The sequence below is a fragment of the Ammodytes marinus genome (assembly GCF_949987685.1).
Source record: "Ammodytes marinus genome assembly, chromosome: 10".
NCBI lineage: Eukaryota > Metazoa > Chordata > Actinopteri > Uranoscopiformes > Ammodytidae > Ammodytes > Ammodytes marinus.
This window is the reverse complement of record NC_137214.1, coordinates 21443633-21471468: the sequence shown is the minus strand read 5'-3', so window position 1 is coordinate 21471468 and position 27836 is coordinate 21443633. Positions and strand designations below refer to the sequence as shown.

General features: G+C 39.2%; 1 protein-coding gene across 1 annotated transcript; it reads right to left on the bottom strand.

Annotated features, from left to right (window-relative positions):
- Nucleotides 1–1736: 1736 nt before the first annotated feature.
- npm1b (nucleophosmin 1b) lies at nt 1737–23270 on the bottom strand. The gene is made up of 11 exons (XM_080035712.1): nt 23194–23270; nt 22808–22890; nt 21718–21837; nt 21189–21282; nt 20656–20744; nt 20460–20518; nt 20308–20380; nt 14156–14254; nt 7087–7182; nt 6921–6995; nt 1737–4519 (listed from the first exon to the last, which is right to left on the bottom strand). The coding sequence occupies exons 1-11, from the start codon at nt 23240–23242 to the stop codon at nt 4466–4468; spliced, it is 891 nt and encodes a 296-aa protein (XP_079891838.1). The 5' UTR covers nt 23243–23270; the 3' UTR covers nt 1737–4465.
- Between the last annotated feature and the right edge of the window lie 4566 nt (nt 23271–27836).

Here is a 27836-nt window from a genome sequence, read left to right as displayed (position 1 = left end):
CATTTTAAACTTCAACAGACACCCGCCTCCAAGTGAATGAACTTGTGTCAATTGAGCAGTTCCAGACCTTCTGTACAAATGAAATGAAGTACGATGGTGTGGTAGGACCAGGCTAACTGTGACAGGGAGATTGAACAAAATTGAGGGATGAATGCAGCAAAAATATAAAGAGGTCCTAGAAGAAAACGGGTTCCATAAGCGCACATGACCTCAGACAGGGACGCAGTTCACAATTCAGAATGACGATGACTCGAAGCATTGAGAGATCTGAAGATGGCAGTTCACAGATGCTTCCAATCCAATCTGACGGAGCTTCAGAGGATGTGCCAGGAAGAATAGGATAAACTTACCAGGTCCAGGTGTGCAACGCTTGTAAAGACTTACCTAAGAAGCCTCAAGCTGTTATTGCTGCCAAAGACAATTCTACAAAGTAATAAGAGTTAGGGTCTGTATACTTGTGTAGTTTGAGATTATTTTATTACATTTATAAAAATAAACAATGTGTTCAATTTGTCATTATGGATTGAGTGATGTTTGATGGGCTAAAATAGCAGTATTATCCATTTAAATTTAGATCTATAATACAATAACGTGTGTGTATGCTTTTGGGATGTCATTTTGGTGTGAGGGTGTGTGTCAATACCTCCAGGCTGGCTCAGTCAAACCCTGAACTGGAATTCAAGTCAACCACAAAGGGGGGATTTCCACGTGCCTCTCAGTTGTCTTGTTTGGAACATAAAATTGTGCGTCATCCCGTGGCTACATCCGCTAGTGCGCCTCACTTTCTTGTAGCTACAGGGCAAAAACTCTTAACTGGCAGTGAAGTAATGCCTGACTCACACTTCAGGTAAACGCTTAATCAATTGATATCATCATGTCATGCTTTGAAGTTAAGCCCCGGACTTCAGTGCCACCCAGTGGTGACAACAAAGATGGGTGGCCATTACAATTAAAGGAAAGGCTCGCCATTGTCCAAATATGCCTTAAACCAATACGAACATGTCCACTTGAACATTGAAAGCAAACAGGGGTGCTTTCAATGTTCAAGTGGACATGGTGTCTATAGTGTCTGCAGAAAATTACTTCATGAAGAAATTTCAATTCAAGTGATAAGGGTCAAAATCTACAGTCCTATTTCAGAAGGTTCTAAAGTTCTATAGAAGCTGAAATTAGGTTTCCACTTTGATTAAGTTAAGAAGTATTTTCCAAACTTTGTCATTTATGTGGAATAAATGTTTCTGTTTCTATCGGTCCCTCACAGCTTATCAAGCAAACATGTTGACTGTGCAGTCACTTTGGAAGATTCCCACTAAATTGAACCACATGTGATCTTTAGCTGAATGTAAGGTCATGTGTTGAACAGAACCAAGACAGTGGATGCCCTCTATCAGTTACATTAAAATTGCCTTGGAAAGGAATCTCACCAGTATAGGCAGGACTAACAATATTATTTAATTAATGGAGGTTATCATCGCCAATATCAACAGATAGAAAGTCCAAGATACAGATAATCAAACACTTATTGGTTATATATGTACCTCTTAAAGCTAGAAGAACTGTACTTGTACTCTTTGAAGTAGAGTGGATTGTTTCTTCCATTGATTGAATAATACAGGTTAGCTGCTGTTGATGATCCACTGCTTTCAAAGAAAAGGAAAAAAAGGGAATTTAATTACTAATTGGACTAATATGTTGCCCTAGTCTAACAGTAAAAAAAACAACCACATGAAAACGTGTGACTCAAAAACAGCTGGAATTCACTTTATTCAGGTAAAGTTAACAGGTAGGGAAATAAAATAATGGATGGATATATTCATCTCAACAAACCATGAATGAATGAATATCCCCCATTAGCAGTCATGCATCTCCTAATCAATTAAGTTTGATAAAAAGGAAAATATACACGTTAAAAACATTGACTCAGTCCAACCATCACCAGCTACTTGAACAAATTCAAATCCCACAATAGTACAGTGTAATACAGTTTACTTTGCATTGATATATGCAGAAAAGATGCACTAGCCTGGTATCTAGTCAAATCTAATTGAAGATACCACTCATATTTCAGGTGGCAGACAGAAGACACAATAGCAGATAAAAAAATAACAGAAGGGATCTTTGGATCAATACAGTAAAATTCATACATACGTTTCAAGACTACTTTAGTCTGATACAATGTTAGAACCCTTACTATTCCAAACCCAGAAAACCTGAATGACAACTTTATAAATCTGTTCTAAACTAAATATTATTAGATTTTTTGTATTACTCTAATGCTTAAAAATAATTATACCTAAACATACAGGATGTTATCAACATAGATCAAAGTCTCTTTTTCCTCCCTTGGACATATTAAGGTACGGTCTTGAAAATGACCCAGTACGAAATGAAAGGACGACAACGTCAAGATGACAAACTGCAGGGACAAAGGTAAGAAGTTAACAAAAGCGGGACAATATATCAAACCATTTAAAAGAAAGATGTTTTAGATTCAACAGTTCACACATAATTTCAAAATAGGACACAACATTTCGAATGAAGATTATGACCACAGATCCAAGCTGCAAAACCAGCTGTTAGCATGGGCGATTTAAATATACACTTAAAAATATAACTGTTCAGCTGCCGCAATTGTATATAAAAGCAAGATATATATTTAAGGAAAAAAGTTTAGAGCGTTTGATACAAGGTTTGTACTAAAATGCATGAAGCACTCAGTTAATAACTCGTACACAAAAACAAAAACAAATCCAACGGATGGCAACCTGCTCCTACTGGAACCTTGCTACAAAGACATCAGATATTTAAAACTCAAGATGAAGGTCAATTATCAGGGTTAATTCATTACTTAGCTTAGCTGAAGTAGTGCAGTTTACAGCTACAGAGTTTAAAATATCCTTTACAGACAACAGGAAGTTTGTTTTCAACTGCCAACATTTGGCTCATTAAAGGCGTTATACAGGATCATAAACACATTATACGGACAAAACAAGTGTCTGCTTATTGACACCAGAGCACCGATATACAAGAGTGCAAACAATTATGCAGTTGAGTCCTTTATTGGGTTTCCATAAAGGTGACTTCATGTTACTCTGATGTTATTTCCCGTTCTATGGTTATTTTGTAATAAATAAGATAATATGTGTTAAACATAGGCTTTTAATAGTTTTTTAGTGCATTTAAGTACATTGAAATAGCCTGGGTGCCATGTCGCAAATATAATCTTGACTATGTTGATGCCTTTTTTTTTACTTTTTTGATGTAATAAATATAACTTTAAAGATTTTCTTTTTTAGTTGGGGCACCTGCGTTGGTTCAACAGAGCCCAATATATGCTCTTGAGAATGTTTTGTGTACTGCTCTTTTGAACAGTTTTGCTACAGATGATTTTTGTCTGTAATCACAATAACAATACCATTTAAAATTATGACAGATGTTTACGAGCCTGATGTGAATTAATTAACACTTCAACTAATGACATCTGAAATAAGTCTAATCAGCAGGTTTTCTATATTGTTGATAGTGATGTAAGTATAGGTGACCCATATTAACTATTTAAAAAAAAATATTGACTCAACGAGTTAGCCAATTAAGATATGTAATAGTAGCAAGGTAACAGCTGCAAATATCTATATAGATATGTGTTAATTAATGTTTTAGATTATTCTTTTTTTGAATGAAATGTTATATAAACAGTTCAATGTTTTTGCCTATTTGCTTAATGACAGCTGGAAACAAAATAGTTGCCCCTGGTGCCAAGTTAACAAGAAAAATAAATTGTTTTCTGCATGTTCTGCTGCAGGGGTTAAAATGACCAAAAAACGGACGGATTTCTGTACAATATACATAAAGCAATTATGCCAGACAAATGCATGTTACAATAGGAAAGCGTGTTTTGTAGGCAAGATGTTTTGTAAAGCCAAACCAAAATAAAGAATAAAAACACTTGAGGAAAAATACATTGTCACCGCCCCACTGTATCAGCTGTCTTAACAATCATTGTATAATCACACAAAGTTGTACTTTGATTCATCATAGTTAACAGCAACATTTAAAGGCACATTCTGCAATATTTCCCACTGCATGGTTGACATTGTTGAAGGACACAGTGCCGTGGATGCAAAGCATCTGAAACCAGTCAATGACTTCAAATTGCAGAGCTGCAGCAAAAGCAATTTCAGCAGAACCTGCGCCAACTATACATGAAGGAATTAAAATAGTCATGACTACTATCACTACTATACTAGCTCCAGGAGGTGCTTCACTAAAAAAGACCATGACACCTGAATAATTACCGTAATAGGTATTCTCATGTACTGAGTATCAGCATTCAGTCCTTCTGTTCATTCCAAGTCATAGCTAGAAATTATAATATAATAAGGCCAAGTAGGAAAGCTCACTGACTATGCCTTTAAATATCTTGCAGGATGCAAAACATACAAATGCTTCAAAGTACACGTTTTTTCTATTTTTTCTCAATCTTCAGTGTTTGTAGAAAACTCCAAAGGTCCTTGACCACCTGATGAAGGTACAGAGAGGGGAGAGAGGGATAACAACAGAACAGAAGGAAGAAATTATAAATCATCCAAATGAAGTGCTATGTAGGGCTGTCGCGATGAAGGAATACCCCGTGCGGTGAGTCAGGGTGGCTAAACCGTGCGGTATGCAATATAATTGCTCCACCCCTTTTTTATGCCTAATTATAGGTCTATATTTATTAAGCCAACTTGTTTGTACCGTATTGGTCCGAATATAAGACGGGTTTTTTCCCCATTCAGCTTAATAATAATACTAGGCTATATTTAATACAACGCATTTCTCGCACTCAAAGTGCTTTACATAGCTTCAGTTGTGTTTATTCTATTCTTTTATCGGTTGGAACCTTGGAACCAACACTGTCTCTGTGCTCTCGGAAGCGGCCGGGACATGCGTGTGTGCAATGGGAGAGAGAACGCTTTGTGTGGAGAGAAAACAAGAGGCACGGGACATCGCAAAAGCCAATGCAAAGCCTCAAATCATTATGTTGCGAGTCAACGTATCAGAGGCAGGAATCGGCTGTGCGATCGACTTTTACTGTGGCAGTAAGGAGAGATCAGATTGCAAACTGCGCTCTTCCTTTTACGCACACCACAGTCGCCGTAATGTTTAGATTTCATCATTTGCATCAAAGCCCTAATGATAATAAGAATAAGAGGCTTTATTTAAACGCTGTCCATGCGGTCGCTGTGATTGTAACTTTATCGGCTGTAAACTGAAACTAACGGAGATCGCGGAAGCCTTCCAAACGACAACTGTAACGTGCCCCGGTTATCATTTCAGCCTTAAACCACGGCGTTAATAGCTTTCGTTTCAGCACTAGGCTATGTGATTAACTATGAGCATTAAATAAATATTGCGTCTCAGATGCCGAGGACAGCAGCGAGGATGACCGAACCAGAGCATAGAGAGATGACAGCGAGAGCGATCACAGCAGGGCAGAGGAATAAAGTCTGTAGTAAACACATCAGAGTTCGGTCTATTTGTAGGCTACTACTGTTCATTTGCAATGAAGGAAAGTGTTTTATTAATTGTTCGTATATGATTTTAATAAATCAAATTAATTTCCTTTTAAAAACATGATGTGGTCTTCAAATCTTTTTTCCAAATATGAGTTTTGAAAAACGGGGGTTCGTCACCTTTTATAACAGGTCCATGGACGTCACGTGCGGTTGTTGCGGTGACCGCCAATGCTCTGCGATTGGCTTGAAAATATTGCAGTATTTCATCTGTGCTGTTATCGCGACAGCCCTAGTGCTATGCAACATTAGACTCATGACTCACTTTTACTACAGCATGCTTTTGTGCGTCTCGCCTTTGGGAACGCTGATTTTAGATGGGGCTGTTATAGGGAACAACGAGGGGTTGGGTGGGAGCACCAGTACATACCAGAGTATATGACTAGGTGCTCCAGGTCTGACAGATCTCAGCCTTGGCTGATGAAACCAAAGCACTTCCACAGATGTTTCTACACACTGGGATCAACAAGCTGTCCCTGACCCAACTCCACCCCCACTCTTTTCCTTGTCCAACCAGCCATTGCACTGGTCTAAAGCTTTCACCTGCTATAATAACTGTACAGTAAATACTTTAACACTGCAATGTATTTACAGACGTTTATCTAAATGCTCCTTCCTACAGATGCTCAGATACAGAAAACACAGCTTTACTATTTCACACACTGGCTGAAATCAATTAGTCTGGGGCGATAATCTTAAGGTTTGTGGGTGATTGATTCATGCTCTGCAAAATAAAAAGTGCAAGGGATGTTGTTTGGCATCTGAAATGACAAGAGGCATTAGAAAAGATTGAAGTCCTGCTTTCAAAAAACCCTGTTCTGGGTTGGTCAAAGGCCTTGAATGTGAAAGAGACTGGTACCATCCACATACCAGCAGTCCCTTCATTAAGGCTACAAAAGACACACTCTCCAGTAAATCACTGAGAAAGAGTTTGCCTTGGCAGGTGTACTCCCATTCCATCTCAGAAAAGCCCACTGACACAGAATGAATATAAGTCAAAGGGAAAACGCTGTTCTGGAGAGACATTGAGGCATCATGGACAGTGTAAACTATGAGCCGGTGTGTGGAACAATTATGTATTCCTCCTGGGTATCTATCATGCCATAAAGCTCTTAAAGCTGAAATGATGGTTGATATAAATGTTTGCCCTTTGGCTACCAACACCCACCAACTGAATTATTTCTAGAAACAAAACATATTTGAATTGCTATGTGTTTAAGTCTAAATGCATAGATTGCAAAAGCAAAGGCAGGAAATTGTTATAACTTGCTAATTTCATAAAAAGGGTTCACAAAAAACACCATAAACAGGGGTCTCTAAAAACACACAGACACCTAAGATATCAAATGACTCATGATTACTTACTTTTTTGTCCGAGATTTTAAAAGAATTCCTCACGAAATTCTCAAACTTCTGCTCCGTCTTCGGTAGGGCTTTCCCCTGATAAAGAAAGCCAATAAATCATCAGCTTAACCATGCGTCAGACAGTCAATTAAGAGTGGTACTTTTCAAAAGAGGATAACAGCCTTACCTCCTTAGCTGCTGTTGACAACTTGTTCTTAATCTCAGTCAAAGAGGGAGATTTAGAAGGGCCAGCCAGGGGTTTGTCTTTTCCTTGGGCAGTTGCCTTGAAAACATATGAGCTAGATAAGAAATACTGGTGTATATTTTTCAAATAGGAAAGAGATGTATAGAGTCATAGATAAAAAGATATTGTCGTATAATGCCGCAATACTTTGGTTATTCAGGTTCTGATTAAGACTCCATGCAAAATTGCTTATTGTAACTGTTTGTCAATGAATCCATTCGCTGACCAGCAGGCCAGGCTGAGCTGAAGCCCTATCGTGACCCATTTTGTTTGGGTCTGTGTTTACAGACTTGGCATGGGCAACCAGCTGGAAGAAGATAAAAGCATCAAAAAGGACAACAAAGTCAAGCTTAATTACACAATTTATTTCTAAAACAAATACTTCAGGTACAAATTATGTTTTTATTGTTTGCAAGCCCTGACTCCAATGTGCAAAAGGATTTTTTCAAATGTGTTTTTGTCTTTAACCCATTGATGACGGCTGCTGCGCAATGCCACATTGTATCTCCTGCCTGATGCTGCTTCGGGCAGCATTGTTACTTTATCTAATTTTCATGGCGTGCGCAACATAGAATGCACCGTCATTGGTTCAAATACACATTAGGTGGGTTTTGTTGATTTTTTAAGACCACGTGACCAACCAAAAAATGTGTGGTTTGCCGAAAATCACGGCAATCAAAAAATTAATAAATAAATAATAATAATAAAAATACGCCAGCTGTGTCGGCGATAGTGTATTCCACTGCACACTCAGTCACTACTATCCATGCTAAAAGGAAGCAGGATTATAACCATGTTTAGCACATTATTTTTAAATATTTTATATTATTTATTCTTTTTTTTCTCCCCCATCTAATTTTGACGATTTTTAGAAAAATGTGTTGGTTTGTAAGCGCTAAAGGTACGAACACACTGCACTCCGCGGCGCGGCGGTTGGACGCGCGAATCGCAGGTTCCACGCCGCGTGATCATATTGGGTCATATTGTGTCCCCCGCCCGCCGCCCGACCAGAGTAGCCTTCTCCTACTCTGGGGATATGCTGGCGCTGGTGCTAACCGGTGCTGAGAGCACCAGTCTGCTGTGCTGATGGTGCTTTACCCAAGCTAACCGATGCTAACTTTGTTCATAAAGCAAAACTGATAGCTGTACACAGCAGGCAACAGACACAGAGGCTATTCACAGAACTTATGGGAGCAAACTGTGACTATTATGTTTTCATCCATCTTAATTTCCTCTGTCAGTCGTCCCGAAGCGAGAAGACGTCGGGAGGAGCTCAACGCTGATTGGCTATCGCGGCGCGGCCGGCGGCAAAAAGTTCAATATTTTCAACTTCTGCGCCGCATGAACCGCGCGGCGGCGCGCGAAATACATTGACTTTCTATGTAAACGGTGTGCAGTGTGTTTGCACCTTAAGGGAGCATGTTTAAATAAAACCTGTGAACCTTAACTTTTAAATGTATTTTATTTCATGTTTCTATGTGCTACACAGGCTTAGATATTAAGGTTTTGGTAGACTTTACAATTCATACTATTTTTTAAGAAAACCCTCAGGCATTAAGGACATGCATCCTAGATTGCCATAGTCATCAATGGGTTAAGGCATCCCCTACTACTGAACTCAAGGAAAACGGACAAGGGCAAAGTTTCTTTTTACTTTATCTTTTTTTATCACTTTTTTTTTTTTTTTTTTTTTAAGTGATGCGGTACATGACGAAACAGTGCGAGACATGACAAAAACACCATTTTGTGTGGGACAAGACTACATGAACACGTTTGGAACACGACAAGCTGTTGGAGACAAGACAACAACAACAACAAAAAAACGACAAGTAATACAAATAAATAAATAATAATATATATTATTATATATATACGATAAAAAAATAGGAAAATATATATATATATATATATATATATATATATACATACATATATATATATATATATATATATATATATATATATATATATACATATAAATACAGAAATAGACTAGTAAATAACTGGATAGTGCGTTTCTTCCTCCCCTGCTTCGCTTCCTCTGAGCTTGTTTCTTAATTAAATCAAATGAATGACTTCCGCAAGAAAAGACAACACTTTGTGTTCAACATTTATGGTCAAGAATAAAACAAAACTGTCACAAGCAACTACTCTTTATCACTTCTGGTGACAAGTAGCAGGCCGACAGGTGTGTCCAGACCTGGGCAGTCGAGGCCCTAGAGGTCCTAAAACAGAAGTGCATGAATGTGACACAACAAAAATACACACACACACACACACCATACGCCAGTGCTTCTCAAATGGTGGGGCGCGCCCCCCTAGCGCTTGCTAGCACTTTTTTTAAGTGCTAGCAAGCGCGATGTGTGCTTGTGTATGGTCATATCCGCGCAAAAGGCCGCGATTTGCAGTAAATTTGCAGTAAATAAATGTCCACGTGTCTCTGTAGGCTATTTAAAAAGAAATCAAGCATAGACTAATAATAACATTAATTCATTATATCACATCACAGAAGGCCTATTGGCCTATAATAAAAAAACACCACCTTAACTATGTTTACAGTTTAAAAATGTTTTGAATGGAATGCAAACCTCAGTGATTGTATGCAGAATGCTCATGCCAGAAACTCATACAGTGGTTTTGTACAGATAAATAAATAAATAAATATTAGCAGATTCTCAATAGTATTTCAATTTAGGGGGGGGGGCAAAAACAATTTTGTCCCCTAGGGGGGGCATGACAGAAAATAATTGAGAACCACTGCCATACGCCATGACTGAATGTTACACAAGCCACAGAGCTTGTCCCTACATGCAAGGCTAGTGTGGAATCCAGTGAAATTGCAGGGTTCCATTGATAGCGAGACACATTTGAAAGAAGAGAGAAACCACGTATAAAGCAACTCTTTACCCTGTGAGACAAAAAATGTATAAAAAAATCACCAATAAATAGATAGACGTCTGGTAACTGTTTTTCGTTTTGCTTGTGAGTGGGTTTGGATGAACATTTTTTGGATCAGATTTTTTATATTTTGATTTAGATTTGTACTTGCTGGTTCCAATCACTGTTATTTCACTTGAATCAGAAACTAAATATATATTTAAAGCAAAAACTGTTTATTTTCATCAAATTTACACTGACAAAAACACTAAATTGTGATAAATTACCTGATAATGTGTAATTAGTTTTGATGCACACATTTAATGTTTGTTTATGTTGAATTTTACATTTAGCAAACAACTTTAAAGCCATCAACAAATGCCATGTGTGACTACTACATACTTCCAACGCCTTTAGCAACTTCAGCCTTTAAAAACCAGGGTAAGGCTTAAAATGGTTAAAAAGAAAAAAGCAGGTGGACTGATCTTGAGAAAATAAATCCTTTCTCTAGTTTGAAAAATGCAATTATTCGTCCCTGTCCCCAAGAGTTCTGCATTTTATAGCACAGATCAAAAGGTTTAAAATGAAGAAAACCTTGACGCATACATACCACACTTAAAAAAAAGGAGCACATATGTTGCTGGCTCCTGGCCATACAATTCCACTACGTATTTATTATTTATAGGCGGCCTTCTACTTCCAAAGGACAGCTGTGGACCTGAAACAGCTGATAAACACACAAAGCTTTTTCATCTGGGCCAGACAATGATTACAGATGCCATGAGTCTTGGAACTTAATCACAAGCACGCTATCATTTGATGCAATCTCTTGTCTTCAATTCTACCAAACACATGGTTGTGACACCTTTGCTCATCAGGCTTGTCCGGGGATAGTAATTGTCATTTGGTTGGAATGAGACCGAGCGCCCTTGTCTGTGGAGAAAACTACCGTAATCTCATCTCATGACTTTTTATGATTGTTTATGTGTAAGGAAAGCAGTTGGTGTTTTAGAAATGAAGCACATATCCCCATCTGTAGAGTCATAGTTAGAAACAAACATCCTTACACTCACGAGAAAAGTAAATAAGTGCCAACAAGATAGGCACCTGCTGTAACACATGTCAATCAGTCGCTAAAAACAATGACTCACACCCTTTTGGGATCAGCCTGAGTGGAGTGGTTAACAGCTTTTATGACTGTGTGACGTGTGCTTGAAGGCATCATCTACTCCCAACCCATCAATCAAAAGACACCAGCTGCAAGATAAAGTTTCTTCAGATCAGCACAACTCCAGTTAGCTGGTTCTCACGTCGAGACTGTTACGCAAGAGGGAGCAGCTCCATGCTGGGCTCTGAGAGACGAGAACTGAGGTATACTGGCAACAGATCTGACAAGGCAAATCTAAGGACCGGTCACCTGCATTTAGCAAAGAAAAAAACAGACATCCACGCCCGCTCCCCTCGCTCCTCAGGGGCATCTGGAAGCGCAAGCTGCACCAGACATCAAACGCTGGTAATGAGAGCAATTGGGAGAAGGTGTGTCCAGGAAGTGAGGGGTGTGAAAGAGGTTGTAGAGCGGGAACAGTTGTTGTGTATAAGTGGCGAGGGGATGGGGGCAGTTGAAGCTCCACGGGGCCAGAAAGTTAAACGGCGAGGATGGTTTCGGCAGTTCAGCTGCCCCATCGGCTAATCCCCCAGAGCATTTCAAGAGCCACTGTGTTATGTCTGGGCAACAGCCACAACAGAACTATAGCTGCATTCTCCCACACACCATGAATGCTGGGCCCTGGGGGAAATCGCTCTCTTGCCTCAGGAATTCAGCAATCCTGTGGCTCAGTGTTCAAAGGTGGAGTCAGTGTTTCTGGAGAATGCTTTTTGTCAAAATCCCTTTTTTTATCAAAATCAGTGAATATCTCCTCGCATTTTTTTTTCAGCATGCACTCAGTATATGGATAGGTAGCGATCATAAAGAGATATTCACTGATTTTGATAAAAGGTTATGTTGACAAAAAGCATTCTCCAGAATTGCTGACTGTACCTTTGAATTGCCTTGAATTGTTCTATATAAATACACTTTCCTTTAACATAATAAGCATTACAAATCATTATTTAAAGATGTCAGACAGAAATAAATTGTAATGGTCTTATATGCATTGGGAATGCTAGTGAATGAGACGGTGTGCCGTCAGCATAAATGACACTTTATTACACAAGCAGCCAGCATTTGCCATGCATACTAGGGCTGTAACGATATGTGTATCGAACCGAGAATCTCGATACACAGAGCCACGATCCTGCATCGCGGTGTGAGAATGCAGAATCGCAATAAAGAAAATAAATAAATAAAATTAGGCTTAAAGGTGAAGTAAGCGATTTATTTATGTTAATATAAGTGCTAAATCGCTCTTTATTCATACAGTGATCACTTATATAGTGTGCGCGTTTCATAAAGCCGATCTCTCAGTCACTCGCTCTGCATGTAATCAGCAAATAAACTTTTCGGGGATCCCACTACTGATAACCAATCAGAAGAGAGAACGCTACAAACCGGCACACGTCTCACTGCCAGTGCACGTGCAGAGCGACAGATGGGTGAATGTGTATGCGCCTACAATGGCGGAGCAGGTCAAAATCCTACCCAATGTCTGTTTTGATAGTTATTATCATGTTTTATCACACTTATGGATCTGAGATGATGCTAGATAACTCGCTGCTTGAAGACCACAGTGCATTAATGTGGTGACGTGAGAACGAGGGAGGGGAGTGCTAACTGCAGTCACTGACAGGAAGTTAGCTTAACTGACCATTCTGCTTACTGAACCTTTAAGTTTTGGATAAAAGGCTTGGTGAAGGAAGCTATAGCTGTAAAGTGTATTTTTTTCTAACTTCATTTATGGTTTACATCACAGTTCAATATTTTTTATTTTTCAATAGTATCATTTTGTTACAGAGAAGAGAGAAATGTTTTATATTTTGTTACTTATTTATTCATGTTGCTTATTTTGTTCTTTGTGTTCAAATCTGGTCAGGTTAATAATTACTAAATGTTACATTTTATTATAAATGTTATTTAAATAAAATGCTTCTTAAATTCAAAAAAATTGTTGTATGTATCGAATTGTGGGTCAAAAATCGCTATGCAAATCGAATCGTGAGTTTTTTTCGTTACAGCCCTAATGCATACCAGCCCAGGCCTGATCTAAAACGAGTAACATGCTTTGGGAGATTTGTAAACATGCACAGAAGTTTCTCAATTTGTAACCACATGTGGACAACAGGGGGTTGGGGGCCTTCAAATGTTGCTGGCTGCAACACAAGACAACAGGGTCAGGCCAAGGGGTCGCAGGTTTAAACCTTGCCCCAGGAAAACCGTATAGAGGTCAGGTGTATTTGCTTAAAGAGAGGCAGAGTTCAAACTTTGGGTTTTAAGAGGCGGCTGCCCAAGACATTCCATCAAAGAAATTAACTATCAGGTTGAGCTAATTGCAATGTGCATTTATCACATTCCTTTGCAGTGTAATGGGAACTCTCTCTCCAGGTTTTCTTTTTTCCTCTGGCATGTTTTAATTGTAAATGCCAATAAATTCAAACAATTACCCTTGGTCAAAGACACCTTGCGTATCCTGAGGCTCAGGTTTGAGCATTAAAAGATCAAGTTGCTTGTAGAGCGGTTTCTCTTTTCTTTTTAAGTGCATTACATTGTGTAATGCATTTAGCTTGCAGGCCTGATTGGGGTTTGACTTCAGACATGCTCATAGTATTGCATCATTGCATCCTTCTTTGTCTATTCTTTAATACTCTAATAATACTTATTTTAATCATCCACAGTTCCTTTGCATAGTCTCAAAAAAATTTAAACAAACCAAATGAAATAATCCTTTGGTGGGGGATATGAGTAAAATGGTATGGAAAGGTGCACCATACTGTAGGTGTTGAATGAATATCACAGTTTAGTTTAAATATGGAGGGAAAACACACGGGTCACCATTATAGAACATGTGAACTTGCGTTGCCCTTCTAATACAGTACTGCTTGACTATAATAGCTGACCCTCTTTTTATTCTTTATAAATGTTGTTTAGCAATTAATCAAATAACAATAAGTAAACAAAGCTGAGCAGATGATCCAGACTTACCTTACTCTGTGGTTTAACGCCAGACCCTGGCGGTTTTCCTGCAGGGCCATTTTGTTTCACTGGAGTTTTGTTTGGCTTCTTCGTGGAGGACTGTGGGCCCTGAGAAAGAAAATAATCATAACCAAATTTAATATATACGACGAACATGGTATGACATCCTGAACTTTTTAGAAACGTGTGGGGTTTAACCAGCTCAATTTCTGACGGCTAGCCTATAAGTTAGTTTTGAACAATGATAGGTTAGTTGGATAAAATAGATTCAACTATTCAAGTGTGTGGGACACGCAGAGTTAAGTCGCTGGGACACACCTACTTGAAAACTTAAATATTTGTCAACTGGTATCTAACTGGTATTTAAGTATTGCCAACTCATCTACACTCGAATTTGGAAAAAGACACTTCAGTCCAAAGAGACACGGATGTGATCAGCCAATATGATGTCTTAAGTAGGCTAATCTTTAATCTTGATGTATTTTCCTTGTTTTACTATTTCTTAAATGCTATTTCTAATGTCTAATCTTGATGTTTTTTATGCCCCTGTAAAACACTTTGAAGGCCTTGTGTCTGAATTGTGCTATATAAAGAAACTTGCTTTGCCTACAATCAGATTAATCAGTACTTGATGAAAACAATGCCCTGACTAACTTTTAAGTAATTAAATGACTGGTAATTAAACTCCAAACACTGCTACGATGGTGGGTCTGCTTAGATTGCTGGCCAATGGCTATATTTCCCTCCACCCCAATGTGTGTTCCTGTTCCCTCTGATATATCATGTTGGATTTAATTTAGCCGCTTTGAAGCTCTGGTAGTTGTTTCATGTTGTTTTGAAAACTCCCATATCAAAGCATGAATTACCAATCCTCTTTTATAGCTGACAAATTATAATTGGCATGTAACATAATTTGAACCACATCTGTATGACTGCTTGCAATAGTGTTTACATTTCTTCTGAGTCTTTTTGCCATGAGGTGATCATGTTGTGCCTCCCTATCAAGGTCATAATAATAGCAATGCTGCACGTGCAGAATATTTTTAAACAAACAAATGTACAATCTACAACGGAAAACAACTAGGATAAAATCATACAGCTGTTCTAATGCTAAATTAGTAATGCCAGTACCAAGGATAAGACATAATAGTTCATTCTGATTAAATATCTCAGCGAAAACTTTTTGTTCAATCTGCAGGCTGTACTAAACACATAACCGCAACCAAATCAGAGATAAGTAGCCAAAACTGAAATGCTCTCCAAGCATCAGTGTTTAATGAAAATATAAAAGGAAGCACTGGACATACTTGGTAATTCGTCAATGATCAGATACTTAGTGCCACAATTACCTGTCACACTGGAGACTGTATAAATACCTTGTAATAGCCAAGGCATGTACCTGAAGTTCATGTGCGCCAACCCTTTCCTAGCAATTGCTGGTATTCACCTTGGAATGGGCTACAAGTGTAATTGCCTATGTTGACATAACTGCTACAAGACAATTACACGTTGTTTCCTAAAGCAATGTCTGGTGAGACAAGTTGCCGTCACGTTTTTTAGCCTTTTTAGAATATTTTTTATCACAAGGATATTAATGCACACAGTGCAGAACTAAATCAAGTATAGAAACATTGTGCTATCTTCAAATCGTCCAAAGATTAAAAAAGAAAATAATAATATTAATAGAAAGTGTAGGATGTAGTGTATTTGTGACACAATTTTCACATGTGCTGTTCATTTGATGTTTGGATTGGACACATTACAATGGAGGATGAAGAGGATGACACTGGTGAAAAAATCTATATTTCTGACTGCAATGCAGGAAAAGTCACAGATTTCCTCTGCACCACTGAACAAAGGAGTCTCATTAAATACAATTTAAGTAAGCAATTGTTTGTTACTTACTTTTCATAGCGATGCTAATAAATCAGAATATAAAATTATGCAACTCTATAAAAGTGTTTTAGAGGTGAAAAAAAACTAAATCATGCCGTGAAAAATTCAACACAGACAAACATTTGGCCGAGTATATTCACACCTAAAATTTAGCTCCAATGAAGGCAGGAAAAATGTTGCGATACCAGTATCAGCATGTAATGAGATATGATGCTTATTTATTATTATAAACGTAATGTTGTGTAACAGAACCAGCCAACAATACGACACAAGTGAAAAAAAATAGCATTAACATATTGCTGAATTACCAGGCATTAAAATGAAAACTGCTCCATGTCCTACTGTCTAGAGTTTAGTACTTGCATTACTAAAGAATGAGACATGATAGTTATGGAACTAAAGAGCACAAGGGTGAAGAAAAGGATTAAGGTCATGAAGGGAAGGGAGGGTTGTGGGGCGCAGGAGGTGGAGAACGTTTTAAGGAAAAGACAACAGAATAAATCAACAGGTGACAGAAATGCTCAGCTGTCATCTGACCCTGAGGCAAGGATCGGCGCTCACGTCGCAGGTATGCGCATCTGCCCAGCTTTGATCTTTTGCCTGGCACAGTTTGCGCTGGGATAGCGTTTAAAAAAAATGAAAGAAATCACAAACAGACACCGACGTAAAAATGAGGCAGATACACACATGCACCCACACACTTGCAAATGATTGTGGTAACACGCAAAACAAGTGTTCAAAGGCAAAGGCCAGGTGCAAGGCTGGAGTGGCATGAGAGACGATAAAAAGGAGCAATCATATTAACAGTGGGATGACAGAAGGACAAAGATATGCAGTTACAGAAAGATGGGGGGAGAAGTTTCCCATAACTGGTGTGTGTGCCTGTGTGCGCGTGTGTGCATGCGTGCATGTGTGTGTAAACTGCGTGCTTCTCTGCATATGTTCTGTTTGTATTATTGATGTGTGCATTGTGCAAGTATTTACACATTTAAGTGTATCTTATATACCTTTGAAAGAGAGAGAGAGAGACAGAACAAGCGAGCGAGCGTGTGAGTGTGTGTGTGCACGTCTGTATGTATGTATGGGATAACATAGTGCCGTCTTGCTGGTGAGGCGGTGAGAATTCAAGCAGATTACAGAGGAGAAATCCAATGATTACGCCACACAGACCCTGTGTTTTACTCCTGGAAAACAGGTGGGTACATGAGCGAACAGGATGAAAAAGTTCCATGTTTTGTCTCGTACAAAAAAGGTGGACGGTCAGTGAGTGCAGGAATGGGAAGGGCCTGCTGAAATGAAATGCTAAGGATACTAGGATACTGTCTGTGAGATTTTAAATTATGTGGTTGGAACAGCAGAGAGAAACTTGTTTTAAAGCAGGGTTTAAGGCTGAGGGCAAGCCCTTGGCTACCCTGACACCTGGTGGACAACAGGGGATCGAAAACCCTCAAAACATATTGCATCTGCTGTACAAATTAAAGCTTGATTGTCTACAAGGACATGTATGTATGCCTGACAGAAATGGAAGTGAAGTGCAAAAACATAAACAGGAAATTCTCTCAGACAGTAATTGAAGGTAAGATAAAACATTGAAAGTAGCTTAGAAAACACACATCTCAAATGGACCGTCTATATCATTTAATTCAAACATGATTTAATGTATTATTAATGTTTCCCTTAACGAGGAAAGATAATAATATTTTGGTTCACACTGTGATTATTTGGTGCAACTCAACTTAAAAAAACGATTTAAGTAAAATGATTTCACCTGTCCTGATGAACGAAACTGGGTAAATACTCCAGAGCAGCAATAAACTTGTCATCAGAAGCTCTAGGTTGGCACACTGTATTACCAATCATTTTAGATTACCCTGCATGCCTAATAATCCTCTCATACCTCTGCTCTGTATCCTGCAGCTACTGTCAACTGTTTTACACGGTTGGAACATTAGATAACATTTTGAATATTATTCATAAAAGAAACGTAGGGGAGAACGGGGGAATCTGAGGCATCGGGTAATGTGAGCCACGCCCTGTATCTAAGCAACGGAAAACATTTGTGGTCATGTGAGATATATGTTTTCAAGCCCCTCTGATTTCCCCATGGCCCTGAAATAGAGGACCTCATGGTGCTGTGGTAAGCATGTTTGTTTCACCAAAATAGGTATTTTGCATGTAAAAGTTAATTTTCTTGCTGTCAACTTAATCAACTGTTGTAACAAAGCAAATGTAATCACATAACTTCTGTCATACGTGTTGATGAACTACCAACATATGAAACCATGTGATGCTGATAACTGAAGATTAGCCTGAAATGCTAAGAGAGGTAGTTTTTTCTCAAATTGTGGTGGTGGGGGAAAGTGAGCCAAATGCTGTGGGGGAAAGTGAGCCACTGTCTCACCATGAGGCACAAGTTAAGTTTAGTCTTAAACATATTTTAATGTAATATTACATAACATGTGTTTTATTTTAATGTCATACACTTTGTAGAAAAGCCATCATGCCAAGGAAATACACCAGGAAGACGACCTGGGGCAACCACACGGAAAGAGCACCTTCTCATCACTCATCTTTCCCTGTAACCTTCAGGGCTGTAGAGTAGGCCTAGTTGTAGAGTATGACAGGCTGATGTTATAATCCAGTTGGGTCTTCTCCTGTGTTCTGAGTCGCAGGTTGTTCTAGCTGGTTCTGATTTTCCTATGCTTTGACCCCAAGACACTAGCTGGCTCTAAGGGTGTATTCAGACATGGAAAGTCCGTTAGTTCACTTGCTTTGGTCCAGACCAAATAGAATTTGGATTTTTTTTTTTGGTGTGGTCCACTTTCATATTGCCCCTTTTGCAAGTGAACCAGCATTACGAAGCAAAACCACACGTGATCTGAGGTCATTCATTCATTGGACAGACATTCTGGGGTGGAGAGAAGCAGGAAGAACGAAGTAAAAACTGCGAATTTATCATTGATATAATATGGGGTTAAAAATAATAAAAATGCCTACATCTAGCCTATAAATAAAGAAGAAAAACATCAAATTATTGTTGTTTCATATGGTTATAATATGTAGCCCTATGACAATGCCACGTTATGTGGCTTCTAGCCTACGATGTGAAACATAATTTTTACTGTATTTTTGCTGCTGGACGCGCGGCTCACGTGAAGAATAGGCTCAAACTGAAACACAACTGATTAAGCTGTGTATCAGCTGGGTGTCAGTTCGGCGCAGTTCAGCACCAAACTGACACGGGGACAGTATTGACGGTCCCGTTGGGAAGAAACACACACTTCATACAAAGCGCAGCGTGAACCTGTTGGCACTGTAGGCTACGGGAGACGCTCCTCTCCATCTGATCGCTGAACATATCAGCATGTGTACGCCGCACGCGTCATTATCAAATGTAATATTTTCGCCCGGTCAAACCACAACTAATCTTCCTAACAATGACGACAACAACACTTTCCCATAATGTGAAGCTGATGGCGATTTATTAAAAAAGAAAAGAAAGAAAAGGCGCAGTGCTTCCTGCAATTGGGTCGGATCGAGTCCGGCCAAATTCACACCACAAACGAACTGCAGCAGAGTGCGTTTCGAAGCCCATCGAGACCACCTCTTCAGCTGGGTCTCGGAGCGTTTGTTTGGTCCGCCCCCGAGTGCGATTTCTGTATTCACACCTGTCTGAAAGATGCGCACCGAAGGTGGAAGTGCACCTGAGTTTGTTTCAACCGAACTAAACACAGCATGTGTGAATACACCCTAAGGGTCCTGTGTTCTGACCCCCAGACTGTGTTCTAATCTAACTGGTTCTATCTTTCATTTGAATCTTATTAAAACCTTTTGAATTATAATGTGTTGTATTTGATTTTGTTCAGAGTTACTTTCAAGTGTTTAGAAAATTTGCTTTGCTTAATTGACCAAACCCCATCATTCTTTTACTAGTCCGACATTAGTTCTGGAATGTGTGGCTAGCTTTCAGGATTCTTACTGTTACAATATGTGTTGTTATGGTAGTTTCAGAGTGGAAAAAGTAAGTGGATCAGTTTACCCCACAGCTGGGGTAAAGTGAGCCACATGACAACTTTTTTTAAAACAATAATATTTTCACTGCCCTTTGTCTTGAAAAAATTCTGCTAATGCCCATTTCTAGGAAACATCCTGAATTAATGGGAAATGTGTAAATTTGAGTGATAAATCATTTTAGCTCCCTTAGAGGGGAGCAAATGTAAAAAGTGGCTCAGATTACCCCGTTCTCCCCTATAGAGCAGGCTTACTTTTTTGATCTCTTTCGCAACATTCTTCTGAGGCTTCACGTCATTTTCATCACTGTCGTCATCTTCATCGTCGCTACAAAAAGGGGGAAAAAAACGTCAATTCAGGTAAAAGACATTGTGACAGTTGGAGGACATTTTTTTTTTAAACGTACTCGTCTTCATCCTCGTCGCTATCGTCTTCATCCTCGTCAGAATCCATCTTTAGTTTTTTCTACAAGGAAAATAATGAATTATAATGTAAATGTGTTTTACAAACTTAATTTAATCTTGTTATCTTAACATAAATTAAGTTTATAAAAATATATAGTTTATGATTTCACTAAGATTAGCGCACAATGCTGTAGCTACCATTGGAACCTTCTTCCCCGACATCAAGCTTGCAGGTCGCTTCACTGGTGACGAGTTGTTCTCTTCTTCATCCTCTGAGTCCTTCACACCTGTAAATCAAACACTGGTCATTGGAACAGCACTGTGATCAATTCTGCATAGTTCATATTTAGCTGGACGGCCTTGTATGGACCTTTACACCTTATGGAAAATAGAGAGTGATATCTATTATCAATGAATCAGAGAAATCTTTCTTTTTTTCCCTTTTCTTTTCCATATTAATGACTGTAGTAGGGTTGTGAATAAAGCTAGTAAAAAGAGTAGCACTGTTTTTCTTATCTTCCTGTTATTAGTTATGTCCATCAAAACAGACTGTGGAGAAGTGATATCCCAAAATAAAACTCTGTAGAAATATAATGGAAATGTTAGATTTAATGGGCCTGTAAAACGACGCTCCGTTTACTTTCTACCTCTGACTGATAGAGAGTGGAGAGTAGGCCAATACTTTATTTTAATGGTGGGGCAGCAATAGCATCTGTTGCCATTATACTCACTAACAAAATGTTGCCCGCTGATGTGAACTGGTCCGGAGCCAGACTGGAGACGGAAGGTAACTGGAGGTGTGATCTCAAATCCACCTAAACTCATCTGGACAAGAAAAATATAACAATTAATATCAGGAGAAACCAAATGTAATAACTATTTGATTTGATTATGTAGAAATTTGAACCTTTTTAGTTTTTTATATTTACATGAAAGAGGCTGAAAGTTATTTTACTACACTATTACTATTTAGGTGAGGAAAAATTACAAAATGATGCATTATATAAAATATTTAACCCATCACCTAATAGATATCCCTTTTTTTACTCAGATACAAGTGAGCAGCCCTAAATACTTAATAAGAACAATAATACATTCAACTTACATAGTGCTTTTCAAACACTCAGTTGCTTTACAAACATGAACAACATACAGACAGACATGTATGCACACATTGATGGGGATGGGGGGCTAGGAGCAGGCAGAGGACTAGAGATGAGTCTTAATAGAAAGCTGTTGGTCAGCTATGGAGTCACTCACAGAGGGCAGGACCGACGGTTTCAGGACAACCAGTGGCACCTTGGTCGTTTTTCCATCGTAAGTGAATCCCTCCACTTCCACCGTGTGGAACTTATCCTCAGCATCTGCTCCCAGACACACCTGGAAAAGCAGCACAACTGACTCTGTACAACATCACCTCCATGTCATGACATCAGTCTAAACTGGGTCCTCCTGATACACTTTATCTGGCCTGTGATTCATCATAATGAGGGTACATGAATATTTGCCTTTAAGATACGTACCTCTAGTAAGGTTAGGAATTTACGAAATGTCTATTTTGTGTACAGGGTTAGCAAAAAAAAGTGCATTTCAATTCTGTAGAATTGTTAAACCAGATTTATGATTGAAAGTGAGTAAGGAGACAGATATCCCGATCTGTACAAGAGTTAACTAAGAATATAAGAAACAACCGGTCATTGGTAAGAGAAATTTAGGAACAAAAATCTGTGCAGATTTAAACAGGGAATTTCTGTTTCAGTGGCAACATTATCATGTAAAGCTGGAATGAACAGGTGTGTTGCATCATCCAAAACTATTCTTAAAACTTATTTTGGGGAAAACCATTTTTTTTATGTAAATAATGCTTTGGGTGTCTGAATTATACCGTATTGTGTTTGTTTTTCAAAACATGAATATCACAGGTTATTTAAAACGTTGGTTTTAACACTTGTGTGTATACCAGATCAAAAGTGTAGGCCTATAAGGACAATCAGACTGGATGTTAATCTGAGGAGCATATAATATAATCACAGTATACATTGAATTTATGAATTTCTTCAGTGTGCACTGTATGTTCTTGTATATCAATTATTCGTGTTCTCTTGCATGTGTTTGCAACACAGAAGGGTTTGTTATTTCAGTAAAGCAAACTATAATTCATAGACACAGAAGAACAGATGTTCAAGACTACGCCTGTTTGTTCAAACTGGGAAGAACTCATCACTACGCAGAAACAAACTACAAGTTGATATGTTTACTCGGTATGATAGTCTCCTTTGAAACATGCGTTAAAGCCGCAGTGTTCAGCGGGGACAGTTCATCTACGTGCAATGGAAAGCGTCTCCCTTACTGCTTTGAGTGACAGCTGTTGCTCCGTATCATCGTCGTCTACGTCAACTTTGAATTCCCGTTTGTCCGATTTGAGGGTACAACCTGAAGAAAGCGAAACGTGTGACTAACATTATATTTTCACTCGTCCTCAACAACATAAACACATGCATAAGTGGTTTGAGATGCAGGTGTTTACTCTGTGCTACAGCAGTGCATACCCGTGCCCTGCTAGGCTAGCTAACAAAAGAGCTGATTTGGCGCGAGTAGGGGAAGGCAGCTTAGCCAGCTATTCAGCTACCTTACTCCAGCTAAATATGTGAAATAGCTATGTGCATGAAAACATGAAAATAAAACTGATTGTGCGACGGAAAAATATATCAGGCTAGTCAGAATAAGCGAGCTCACCAAACAAGTACATTTGTGGTCTGCTCAAATCTGAGATATCGTCCTCCATCTTTGTTGTGGGTGGTTACACTTCCGCGGGCCGCTGTGACGGACACGTCATCGAGCCAATGGGAAAGCTGGACGTGCCAAACAATTAAAAAATAATATAACCAATAGACTTGGAGATGGGGCGGTTCAAATTAAACCGAGCTTTCTAATATGAACACTAGATGGAGATGTCGTAATGTAGATTTTACAAGCATATTCTATATACAGATATCATATGGCCTAGATACAAACACATGAACACATAAATAGCCTACATAGCCTACATAGGCCTACATGCAATACACCATTGATTATAACGGCAAAGTCCTTAACACGGTAGTCTATCTTCCCACTTCGCAATGGCTTCCTCTGATGAGCATTTCAGCATTTATATGAAGAATGGGATATTTCCCCGGATATTCTCCCTTATGTCCGTCGCTTAAGGTGCTGTTTTGACTAAATAAAGGCTAGTGATATTAAAAGTGCAGCCCAGGGGGCAGTTGAAGCATTTAAAAATAATTCAGAAGACCCATTGCAGTCCCAGATAAAACAGAGAAGAGAAATTAGCCTATAATGAAACTTCCCAAAACTGCACACAAAATAACATCATCAGTAGTAGGCCTACTGCTGATATTATTAACTCTATGTTTTAGTGTAGGCCTACACACAAAGTCTTCTTTTATGTTGATTTTTATGTTGATTTTAAATCAGACGGTTCATTATACGTGACTGGAAGACAAATAGTGATGCAATTTATTTATTGTGAGAACTACATTGTTATTTTTTTTTTATGCTCGTGGCTTGCTCTCAATATCAGAGCAGAAAGGCTTGTGAGAAGTCACTGTTTTGTTCAGTCACTGCAGGCTGGTTATTGTATTCGCAGGGGCTTGAGTCAAGGCCATTCAGAAGTTGGACAGTAACCTTCTGTACGCTGCAGGTTTCTGACCTCCAGTTTCAACATTGACAATTTTTTTCTTGGGCAGAAAAAAAATTCCTTTCACCTTGACTCCCACACATCTTGAGTAATTTCAATTCATGCAGAAAAAAAAATCCAAGGGTGCACCAGAATCTAAAACATAATGTGTAAAATCTAATTATGAAACAGCAGCTGATTTTGACATGTATTTGTAACCCTCTGTAATTGAAACATGATAGTGTGTGTCAGTATGACCCGTATTGAGCAGGAATTGAGTGACTAGGCCGCAGTACCAGTATAACTCAAAAGGAATGAGTCGTCTTCATGCTTGAAAGCTTGAGGAGCCTTTAATGTGTCACAGACTGCCAGGACACGTCCGCAGATACATTCCCATGCTTTGCACACTACAGATACCTGAAGGGGTATACAAAGTTGTTTTTTATATTTAATTGTTATCACTTTACTTGTTATTTATTTCCTATCCCCACCACAGCCTTTTACAAAAGCTAAGTGTGCATTTTCTATATTCTTTATAATTGTTTGTACTTATTTTAACCTGTTTCTAATTACAGTATACTTTTGAACCATTGTAGCCGAATGTAACGTATAATTTATTCCTTGACTTACAAACATCAGAGCAAAATGACTGATAATTATTGTCCTTACCAGTAACCGTGCTTACTTACTTAGCAATAATATAAACTGGCAGGTGTTAAAACATTTTTTATGTATGCATGTGTTTTGCTATTTCTTTGTGTGGGATGTAGATGCTTGCTTCCATTACCTGCATGTGCTCCTCTATGCAAACACATGCACAACTGTTTGTACACCCATATGAATGTGAGTACGTGCATACAGACAATACGAGTGTGCAAATGTGTAACTGATAGAGAGAGAGAGAGAGAGAGAGAGATAGAGAGAGAGAGAGAGAGAGAGAGAGAGAGAGAGAGAGAGAGAGAGACAGGATCATGAAAGCGTGTCATGTCAGCAGGTTGACTCAGCTCTGGAGAGTCTCTGAGTTGCTGTCAGACTGCTGAGAGAGTTCTTCATTCTTCACTTGACTCAGCTGGAAGTGACTCGATGCTCCAGGATCTTCCTGCCACAGTCGCCAACTGTTTGTTTAATAATCATAATATAACTGTATATCAAAACTATGATGAGGTACATTGCTAAAATGGTTACTCTTTTCAACCTGGTTCAGCATTTTTATTTTACAGGTAGTTTCAGACTAACTCCAGTCCCCCAGCTTTGTTTCTTAGCAACTGATTTTTTCCAAACAGTCGAGCCAAACCAGTTGCCAACATCTTTCACCAGAGCACTGTGGTTTTTGAGTCATAACTGGTGTCGGGTGATCAATGAGTAGCTTTAACAATAAATGGCTCTGGGAAAACTCACTTGTAATACCTTTTCATTTTGCCCGATTGAATGTCAAGCTGGTTTTGCCTCTGATTCAGACTTTCCATCAGGGTTGAAAGAAGTTCAGAGATTTAATGTGTTTAGTATGTCTCACCAAGTGGAGGAAAAAGTAGTTTGTATCGTTGCTGTACAACAGATTTCCTCTGCAATATGCAGTCCTTATTTTCCAAGTAACTCAAGGAACTAACGGGCCGTGGCGGTATTTTAAAGTCATGAACCATAAAAACCCTTTTGTCAACAAAGCCTCACATGTCGACACATTAGCAGTGACCTAATAGAGTTTGGCAGTGTGAGACAGCCGCTGCTTTCCTACAAAAGCTTATGGCTGCATGCAGCTGTCATTGCCTGAAAATGGTTGTTAAGACTGATATTAAAACATCTTGTATCAAGACTTGTTTTTGTGCCAAGCACATATGAGGTCTTTTCTTCTGGTTTGACTTTCTTATCATGCATAAACAATAACTCCAATAGAAGTCTCAGTAAACAATGGAATGTAATGCATCAAATAATACACTATTGAAAACCTTTGCTGTTGTTACCTTATAGCTGAGTGCAAGCATTGGACTGTCTGAATAAGCTGTATAATGTTGTTTGACCATTTCATGTATAATATGACATTTAAGGTCTGCCAGAATGTCCATCAGCTTTGCAGGATGTAAGGACTCAAACTCCCAAACCCTGACAGTGGTTGTTAACTGCTTTTCTCAAGAATGGAAACAACTGATGGGAGCAGACGGTGCGTGACACAGGGCACAACACAGCGTATGTGCTGAATAGTTTTTTGCTGCCCCTGTTCAAAACAGAGTGCCTGATAGGAAGTCTGATAAAGCCTGAGCCTCTTGCTCTTGTTCATCTTGTGTGGTGACATTTTATTGGATAAGGACAGGGCTCTTTGGCGGCAAGAAAGAGAGAGAGAGAGAGAGAGAGAGAGAGAGAGAGAGAGAGAGAGAGAGAATGAGAGGGGAGGAGGGTGGGAAAAATATCTATGGAGCCATGACAAGAGAGGAGAAAATCTTTAAGCACCTGTAGTAAAATACAATGCACGGTTTTGAAACCAGTAAAGGGAGGAATGTTTGCTAGAATGGGCCAAGTCACGTCTTCAAGGCATACGAGACAGAGAGATGAAAGCACAGGGGAGCGGAGGAAATGGGGGCTGAGAAGGCGTCACCTGGAGAACTGCCTGCTATTGACAGGATCCCAACCAGGCGCGACGCCCTGAAAACTGACTGAACATAGGCGCTATGTTACAGAGAAGGACTAGGATGGTTGGGGGTGGCTGCAGTTTCAGACAGCTGTTCCCATCCAGATCACTCAGAAGGCTCGAGCAGCCGGTCGCTGTTGATGTCCCGACAAAAGGCACAATATTTCTACCCCGCTGGAGTTAGCGAAACCTCAGTATAAACAGTATGTCATACAGGCTAGTGATTTACAAGAAGAACGGGCCCGCCAACAATAATAAGAGGCCGACATTATGCCCATTGAAATCGATGATTCGCAGTGGAGGAGAGGAGGCGCGGGAGCACAGCCAAGGCCCCATTTCCTGTTACGTTCATGGTGGTAAAGGATCATTTACGAGCAAGGAACCTGAATGATGTGTTTACTGCACTTCAAGATAGGTCGTTTTTGTTATGACTCGGGTGATAATGCATTTGCATGATAAGGTGGATGTGATGATAACAAATGTTTACGGCTGTCTGGTGTCTGTGTGAATCACAGAGACAACAATGGAAGCCAAAGCCAAAGAAATGGTGTGGGAGCGAACATCCAAAGAAGATAATGCTGGCGTCATTTAGGATCACAAGCCTATGTGTGCACATATGAGTTTACATTTCTCCCACAATAGATATACTCTTGTTTTTAGAGTTAGAGTTTTTTTTAAGCTTGCTTTACCTGCAGCTCAGACTATGGCTACATGACATCACACCTGACTAAAAAAATATATAGACATGATGAAAAAGCTTGTCAGTTTGCAGGTATTTCAGAGATTGTTTGAGGGTGGAGATTTCCATTCCTCCTGCAGGCGTCAGCTGATTGACTGGAAGCAGAGCGTAACCGTAATGCAGCGTCAATACAATAAACACAGGGACTCTGACCAAAGCAAAATCCAGCTACTTGTTTACCAGGACTGATAATCTCACTCTTGCGAAAGCTGTTTTCCACACCTCTGCCAGAATGAAGGGAGCACAGGGGCTTCTTATGGAATTCAATGCAGACTGACTGTGTGCAGATCCAGCTGGATAAATAGAAAGATGGGGGGGCGACATTACAGGTAAGGCAAACTTTA